Raw genomic sequence first — 9,340 nt, 5'->3', positions numbered from 1 at the left:
GTAAGCCCCGAAGGGATCCCCGGTGGGAAGGCGGCGGCGCTCAGTCCCCGAGTCCTCGGTTCAGGGCTGGGAACTGAGGAGTCTGGGCCCGCGGACAGCCGCTCGAGTAAGACGCTCCTGAGCGAGTGCAGAGTGTTTTTCTCCCCACGCCGATCACTATATGCCCTTCTAGCAAGTGTTTCGGAATACCCACTTTTTTAAAGGATGGGGGAGAGGATCGTGATTAGGCTTCCCATCCCTGATAAAAATAAGCCTGAAGGCTGCATATGCTCTGTTCCTTTTGTGGTCGGCATGAAATGGAAATTAAAATCCAATTTCTGATTCTCAGCTATCTGCAGCTACAGTATTTCCTACCTGTAGCCATCTCTTTTCCCCAGGCTTCTTTTGCGTAGGGATGAGTAGTTGAGAGGATGTTATACAGCTAAAGTCTCCTTTGAGTGGACCTGATTCCTATTTACTTCAAGGACACATCTGTTTACCTTTTTGGGCAACAAAGATGATTCGTTATTGCTGTCCCCCATTTTTTTTTTAAACCCTTCCTGGTCTAGCCTGTAGCTGTGAGATTTCCTAGTGGTTCCCCATCCAGATAGTGACCAAATCTGATCCTGTTCAGGCTTTTCATATCAGCCCAGATTGAGAATAGTCAGTAGGGAGATACAGATATCCAGTTGGTGACCACTCCGTTGCTTTTCAAATAAGGTTGAAAGTGCAGTCCTGAGAATTCCTGAAGATAGAGCATAAGATTTGTGGAATAATTACTAAAATCACACTGACTGACTTCATATATTGTGATAAGCCCTACAGTGTATGGTGTGTGTTTATTTTTTGGTTTAACATGCTGACTACTCAGTGGAACCTCCAATACAGCCAGGAAATCTAGAAAGCTGTTGCTAATCGCTGTAGTTTAGCAATTTACTTAATTTCATTTAATTAAATAAGCCTTAACTTGAGAATTTGCTTAATTTTTATGCAAAGGCTTAGAGTCCAACAAATGGTTCCTGGGAGAGGGGATGAAGGTGGAATGACTCTTGGGGACTAATGAAGGCATTATTTACACTACATCAAACATTAAGCCGTAGTGTGATTTCTTTGGTTTTATTTTCCTGTACTGCGTGAACACAGCCATTGTGGTTTGTGCATATCCAGCCAGAAACCCACATATCCAGTTCAGGTTTGTTTCAATAATTATATTGAGATTACAGTTAATTTTATCTAGATGTGGTTGCTCTCTCTCTCTTTTTTTTTTTGGAAAAACAGCTGCTGACCAGTCAACTAGGTACTGTCAATACACTGAACCTGTGTTTCTTAAAGTGTGGTCCTAGAACCCCTGGGAGTTCCCCAAGACCCTCTCAAGGACCTTGAAATCAGAATTATTTGATAGCCTATGTTGAAAAATGATATAATATTAAAATCCCATCAAACAATTGTAAGAAATGATAGCAGCAGCAAATGTGTCAGTTTTAATTTTTAATACAGTAAATATTGATAAATATAACCCATACAAACAAAAGCTTTTCTGGAATCCTCCGAGTGGGAAAGGGTCCTGAGGAACACTACACTAAACCAAGCAAGCCATATTATGATTTAGCAGTGTGCGTGAACCAAGTCACTCTTTCTGTGCCTTCACATAGCATGGAACTATAATGATTTGTAGCCGTTAACAGATGTATCCTCTGTGAATGTTTGTAATTCTGTTAATAGTCATGTAAAAGGCATGCAACTCTAGTGTGTATTTCAGTACAGTTTTCATTTCAGATCCTATTTCATAGTTTTTCATTTGTTGAACTAACAAATGAAATGAAACAAGCAACAACATTGCATAGCCAAGAGGGCAGACTTAGTTCATAATTAGGTTTGCAGGTCCTTCAGTTCTTATCCACAGTTTGGCAACCCATGCAGCAATTATTACCATAGATGACATATTTTCTCTATAATATGGTGAAAAAAAATGTTTGTGCAGTCTATATTATTTTGTTGTCAGTCTTTTATATGGGAAACATGAATTATCTGCCTGAATTATTGTAAAGTCCTTATCTTGAATTTCAATTTTGGAACATCTCTTTCTTATTTATTTATTTATTTATTTATTTAGAATAGTTATACAAAACCATCTTTGCCAAGATTCTGGCTTATAATTGAAACTTTGTGGTAAGTACAATCTTCTTCTGGTTAGCTCTGTAGATTACTGCATTTTTAAAAACATTACTTATATTTTTTGGTAATTTATATTTTATAGTAGCAAAAACAAATCTAGTCACTGAGGTGAATAGTTCAAATTTTTCATTTCAGGATGAGACCCTTTTGTTTGAAGGACAAGTCACATTGGTAGAAAGCAAATACCTTTTTGAACATACAAGAAGTCTTGTGTTGGTCATTATTTCCTACCTTGATTTTTTTCCTAGATGAATATTTTATGTAACATCATTGAGTTGTTTACATAATAATAGAAAGGGCTTTAATAGATTTACAAACATGAACATAATATATAATGAGACCAAATAAAGGTGCTAATCTTGCAGTTGCTATGCCATGAACTGTGATTGTTAGTGCTACACATTTTATTTTAAAAAACTACATTATCAGCTCTTATGTTGATGCTTACTGGTTTATGTATTGATGCATGCAGTATTCTTTAAATAAGATGAACTATGCATTTGCAAGGTATCTTAGATCCTTTGTATGGGGTAAATAATATTTGCAAAGAGAAGAAATGCATTCTAATATATGAGTTTGTATATCAAACAAGGCCAGTAAGATAAAACATGTATAATTTCATGTGGAATTCTGCATAATGCATCTGTAAGAGAAGTGAAAGAAATATAAATAAAAAATCTACTATGAAACTAAAAAAATGGGGTTACGGTTATTTAGGTAATAATAACCATAAGGAAACAAATCTAGAAGGATGAAATGGAGAAGAAATGCCTTTCTAATGGTTTTCTTGTATTCTGTTAGTATTTTTTCTCCACTGAAAGGAGCTCTTATTGCTTGGGACCCACCTATGAATAAGGAATAATGTACTTGCCTTGGACATCCTTTTAATTGAGAGCGTCACGTCCTTGCTTTCTATGAAATGAATTTAAAAGTAGTGTAGAGAGCTACTTCTTTCTTCAGCTAACTCTAGTAAAGAAAAAGTGGAATTAAAACATTGGCTGAAAAGGATCATCTAGAAAGCTGCGGCTGTAGTTATAGATGTAAGACGATCATGTCCTTAGGACTTAATGAGCAGGAACTGTAATTACATAGTTCATGCAATATTAAGCAAGAAAGGGAAGAACTAGCAGTTAAAATGCTGCTGGTACATCGCTTTAAAATATATTTGTGGAAACTCTGGATAATGTGTTGAATATTCCTAATTAAAACAGTGAATCCCTTACAGTATTCCATTTAAGAATCAGGTCCTGCTTCAGAATATGTACCTATGTAGTACATATTTAGTGTGTTTACTTGAATGCATATCCCATTGATTTAGTGTAATTTATTCTCAAACAAGCTTTGGGTGGCTATTCCTCTGTACAATTCTGGGCATATTTATTCAGGAATAAGTGTTGTAACATTTACTGGGATTTAAAGTGTGCTTAGAATTGTAACCTCAATATTGTATAGAGGTGAAATTCTGAAAAATCATTAAACAAAGAGCTAATGTTTTACGAGCAATGTTTAAGGACAGTTGTATATTGTACATGGTGGTGTAAACAAGCTTGGCTCCTGGGCCTCAGTGTGTCTACAGATACCTCTTCCAGAACCTCTGACTCACTATTCCCAGGTGCTTTTATTTTTAAAACATTATTTTTAAAATAAATAATATTGATGTTTTAATTACTGTAAGCTGCCATGAGTTTGACATGTAGTTTTGATAAATAAGTAATTTCCATTCCGTTCTTTGTTACTAGGAATGCCTATGCCTCCTTTCCCATCAGGCTCCATAAGTATTCTTAGAAAATAAAAATAGTGAAGGGCTGTTCATCTTCTCAGCCGAATTCAGATTTAATCTGAATTTAAAGAACACCCTTAGAACTAAGAAGTCATAGCAAGGATCTATCTTATCAGCTTGCTTTCTGATAAATAATTGTTTTTGTGGCTGACCATACTCATATCACAGCCATTTTGTGAATAGGCCATCCTCCCCAGATACTGTAAATTCCCTATTTACAGTAAATTTGCTACTAGCTCCTGAATGAGATGCTCTTACAATATATAAACAATGTAATAAATTACTACTCTAGTAATGTGTACACATAGTATGTTCTAAAGAGATGCTTCTCACACCTTAATTAGTATACAGCTCCAGTATAACTATATTGGCTGATAAACACTTCATACTATCTTAAGTCCAAAACACCAAGTACTGTATAGTTATTCTTGCAAATAGTAACTGGCCTTGTTATAATGTCATTTTATAACAATATTATGGTCTTTAGCTAAAACTGTTTTGAAAGTATGCTGTCTAGTGTTAAAGTATTACCATTTGAAAGTTGTAAAATGGTAATGCATCACTGAATAATTCTTTTTGAATTTTCTGCCTTCCTAGAAATGTGCAAGAATATATCTCTGTTGCTCCTAAATTATTTTTAATTTAATTCTAATAGATAACCAATAATGTGAAGGGTGGAATAGCATAAGGTAATGGTGTTAGACTGAGACAAATAAAATCTTAAATGTTTCAGAGAGAAGAACACTCAGCATTGGATTGCTCTCCAGACATAACACGAATTAATTCTACTTTGTAAGTGTTCTGAAAGAAAAACAGAGAAATGATATATTTTCCTCTTAGGGCTCTATTTTAGGGTATAGTACATTGATTTGTAAATATATAAGACTACCTCTTGTTTTTTAAAATTACATTTCTTGTTTTAAGGAAAACATGAAAAGTGTTGCTGAAGACCACCTATATCTAGACTACTTCAGTCAGAATGAAGACTGTATCTACCCTCTGCACACATCTATATCCTTGTTTCTGTTGGCATATTGTGATTGTAAGACCTTCAGGATATTTCTAGTATCTTCAAGTGAAATAATTAATGATGCACAACATACTGAACAAATACTGTCAAAGTACCCGGAGATTAGCTTCGTCAAAAGATGTGAACTTCCTGTGGTGGCTCAAAGCTGCTGTTTACCTGTTGTTGTTGAAAAGAATGGAAAATTTTGTCGAGCAGGACTTGCTGTGGTACTGAGGTATATAGTAGAGAAAACCTATGAGGCAGATCCATCAAAGAATGGAGTTTTGGAACTTTTGGGCTTTAAAAAGACCTGTTTGAAAGCTTGTGCTGAAGTAAGTTTATTATTAAAATAGTAGAATATGCTTTGCAATCAAGATCAAATATATTTCTACATGATCTTCTAGTATATAAAAGCAAAATATATATCTACATAGCACAACAATAGATGTTTAAAACAAGCTATATAAAATAGTTAAGTATACTACTACAGAATATCCCCTGGAGTCTTGTTTTTCTTTGAATATTAGTCTTAGTGATATATCTTAAAGTCTTATGAATTTTAACTCAGCTTCAAAACTGGTTTGCTGTGTGACAAAAAGTCCATTTTTTGAGTAATACAAACTTGGAGCTATTTTAGGTATACGATGCTAGCTTTTGAATCTGATTCAGTGAGTATGTCTAGAGATTTATTTCTGTTGCTGCAAAAACAACTGAATAATTTATGTATGCTATTTCAATAATTTGTTAGAATGCTTATGTCTTACAGCTGATTGTTATTGTCATACTAATCCTCAGTAAATGGTCAGCCTCTTTGTAACATTGATGTTAATGATGATTATAATAATAATAATGATAATAATAATAATAATATATCCCATATTTTGTCCAGGAACTCAAGAGTTACATCTCCCTTCATTTTATCTTGTACGCCTTTCTGTAGGTTGGGCTGAGAGACAATGCTTACCCCAAAGTCACCCACTGAATTTACTTAGTTGAGAGTAGACTAGAAACTGAATATTCCCAGTTATAATCCAACTCTTTAACTGTTGTATCACACTGACATATATTTATTTCTAGGTTAGTGAATGGACCAGACTTTGTGAAATCAGCATTCCTCTGGCAGTTGAAAACTTTCTGAAAGTATCTCATAATAATCAGCATCAGGATCTTCCTGAAGAGATACTGCAGTTTGAAAAGAAATTGGGGGAACCTGTAAGAGTACACAACGATGACAAAATTAGAAGACAGAAAGTTCAACAGCAAAAGATATTTGACAAGACAGCAAGGACTGATCTTTCCCCAAAAGAAGACAGGATTGTGGAAAACCAGGAATCTGCTCCTGCAGATTTGGAACTGAAAATAGCTTTTTCTAAACTAACTTTGCAGAAGATGCCAGTTGCTACCAACAGGGAGCCATCTCACATTAGGAAAATAAAAACATCTGAACTTCCACCTTTGGAGCATGTGTTTGCTGAAGGGCTTTATTTCACTTTGACAGACATAGTTCTCTTGCCATGTATCCATCATTTTTTGGTAAGAATGAATACATTTATTCCTGTTCTTTGAAAGTAAAAGCTCAGCAATAATAAGCTGTGGGAAGTGCTCAATCCTTGCAGCCTATGCATGGGTTTGTTCATCTTTATCCTACAGATAGTTTCTTCTCTTGATATATACAGATCTGGGAGTGAAGACAGTGTTAATCTACTTAGATATAACTTCTAAATAAGTGTGTTTAAGATTGCTGCTGCCTCTGCAGGTCAGTATAATTATAATTCTAGATCCTTCTTTGTCTACACTTGCCTAGGACAGCTTAACTAAACAGGATTTATAACATCTAATATTTTCAGAGTAGGTCATAATTTTTCATTGATAATCCTGCTTGAAACAAATGGTTTCGTCTGTTACATGGATGAACAATATAAAGACATTTTCCTATAACTAATCCTAATTAATACATGGCAGTAAACTTGCGTGTGTTATTTTCCCATAAGTTCCACTCCATGTCTGCTTATTTTCTAATATAAAAAACAAACTGCAACACCAGAATTTTTCTGTTAGGATTTTTTGTTTGATTGTTCATTTTAGTTGCATGTTTCATTTTTTTTTTTTTTTTTTTTGGTCTGCGCTCAGTCATTGCTGACCCTGCAGTGACTGCTTGGACGAGTCCTTGCAGTTTTCAAGGCAACTGTTTTTCGGAAGTGGTTTGCCAGAGCCTCCTTCCTAGGGCAGAGCCCAGCTGGCGAGTGCAGGAGGCGGGGTTTCCGTTGCTTCGCGCTCTTTTCGGGCGTGCACGGTTTTTCGCGCTTACCGGCAACTGCTCCCAACTCCTTTTTTGCAAGGCGCCGCCAGCATTTTTCCTCCCACCGGAGTGAGAGTACCCATTTATCTACTCACGTAAGTTTTCGAACTGTTGGGTTGACAGGAACTAGGGAGGAAACAGGAGCTCACCCTGTTAACGCGAAGGCTGGACTCGAACCGCTGAAGCGTCGACCATTTCTGGCAGGCAACTTTCAGCGTCATTAAGCCGCTGCGCCACCGTGTCCCCGCATGTTTCATACTGTTTAATAAAAGTCAGAATACTGGTTCTATTTAGACCATAATAGTATTTCATCCAATCTTATCCAATATGTTTGTGACTAATACTTGTCTTATTCCTTTCAGTAGCACTCATTCATGAACAGCATTAATTATTGGATGATTTAGTAAGGCATAAGTATAATTCCAACCAAGCTTTTCTGCAAAGTTAACATATCCTGCCCATATGGCTTTAGCTTGGAAATGCCTAACTGGAGCCATAGGAGAAATGAAATATTTATTAAATTAAGAAATGTTTGCCTTGCCTTCCCCCTCCTTCCATCCTCTGCAAAAGAAAAACAGTCTGTGAAATGTAAATGCAGCATAAAGATAAATGCTGAACGGTAGCTTACTTTGAGTAACCCATGGAGGAGACAAAAAATAAATGGTAACTCTGATAGTTGTAGGGTTTTAGCAATAAGTACAAATCTCCATTTTTCTTTGGAATTTTGAGCTCCCTAAACTACTGAACATGAATAATTATCCCATGTATGAGAATAAACATCAAGAAAACCAACATTATTGGGCGTATGTATTCAATAGGGAAGGCACTTTTTGTACATCAGTTTGATTCATAAACTTTTTGTATCATTTTAAGGCTGTCTGCAAGAAACACCAAAACAACGTATTACAACTGCCTTTAATATTGGGCTGGTACCAAAGGGTTCAAGAAGTACCTGGGATAAAGGAAGCCACTGTCAAATGCAATATAAAGAATTTCCTGAATAGTGGATCATACTCTTTACAAAATGAATGCCGTCGGAGTGCCTGCACAGTTACCTGCACAGTTTTTAAAGAGCCAGAAAAGGTTCCAGAGGACACTCAGTTTATAGGTGGACCAAGACGAACAATGACAAAATTAATGGTAGATAATTATTTTATTAGATTAGATATAATAATTATAAAAATATTCTGTCTGATGTTTTAAGACCATACCATTAGAGGCATTTTCAAGAACTCTGGATAGTTCAGTCATATTTGCAATGTTTTAAACTTTTTCCTAAATTATTTTCTGTAGTAAAATAAAATAATTTGCTTTTGCATCAATGACAATGAAATAACCAGAAAATATGTTGAGTTTTGGTTGCTGAGGGAATTCTGTACTGTAATGGAAGAGATTTATTAATTACTTAAGTAATTAATAATTTATATCTCAAGTGCTAAAATATTTTATATAAACTTAATTTGTAATTCTCAAGGCAGAGACATACATTGCAGAGTGACTTCATGATTGAGCGATGATTTGAACAGAAAATGTTTTGGTTCTTGTGAGAAAATGCCAGCTTTAGGCTAGCTCAACTGCAACTCTTCTGAGGCATCTACTTTGATAGATACAGTGGGGCAAAAAAGTATTTAGTCAGCCACCAATTGCGCAAGTTCTCCCACTTAAAAAGATGAGAGAGGCCTGTAATTTTCATCATAGGTATACCTCAACTATGAGAGACAAAATGGGGGAAAAAATCCAGAAAATCACATTGTCTGATTTTTAAAGAATTTATTTGCAAATCATGGTGGAAAATAAGTATTTGGTCAATATCAAAAGTTCATCTCAATACTTTGTTATATATCCTTTGTTGGCAATGACAGAGGTCAAACGTTTTCTGTAAGTCTTCACAAGGTTTTCACACACTGTTGCTGGTATTTTGGCCCATTCCTCCATGCAGATCTCCTCTAGAGCAGTGATGTTTTGGGGCTGTCGCTGGGCAACACGGACTTTCAACTCCCTCCAAAGGTTTTCCATGGGGTTGAGATCTGCGGACTGGCTAGGCCACTCCAGGACCTTGAAATGCTTCTTACGAAGCCACTCCTTCGTTGCCCGGGCG

The 9,340-nt window shown here is 35.8% G+C and overlaps 1 protein-coding gene across 8 annotated transcripts in view; it reads left to right on the top strand.

Annotated features, from left to right (window-relative positions):
• The window catches only part of GSTCD (glutathione S-transferase C-terminal domain containing), a 45,999-nt gene that overhangs the window by 133 nt on the left and 36,526 nt on the right, over window positions 1-9,340 (top strand). For 3 of the 8 annotated variants that reach the window (XM_088133008.1, XM_007433109.4, XM_088133001.1), the window contains exons 2-5: window positions 2,093-2,148; window positions 4,859-5,275; window positions 6,021-6,476; window positions 8,116-8,382. In XM_088133008.1, coding sequence (XP_087989134.1) covers window positions 4,865-5,275; window positions 6,021-6,476; window positions 8,116-8,382 — 1,134 coding nt within the window. In that variant the 5' untranslated portion in view covers window positions 2,093-2,148; window positions 4,859-4,864. Of the gene's footprint in view, window positions 1-8; window positions 107-1,015; window positions 1,172-2,092; window positions 2,149-4,667; window positions 4,727-4,858; window positions 5,276-6,020; window positions 6,477-8,115; window positions 8,383-9,340 lie in introns of those variants that run through there. The other 5 variants (XM_088133005.1, XM_088133006.1, XM_088133004.1 and 2 more) reach the window with 5 other exon arrangements.

The sequence above is a fragment of the Python bivittatus genome, unplaced genomic scaffold, assembly GCF_059951505.1.
Source record: "Python bivittatus isolate LINGU-HERP-01145 unplaced genomic scaffold, Pbiv_v1 ctg000070_np1212, whole genome shotgun sequence".
Classification (NCBI taxonomy): domain Eukaryota; kingdom Metazoa; phylum Chordata; class Lepidosauria; order Squamata; family Pythonidae; genus Python; species Python bivittatus.
This window is presented reverse-complemented; position numbering and strand designations above follow the sequence as displayed.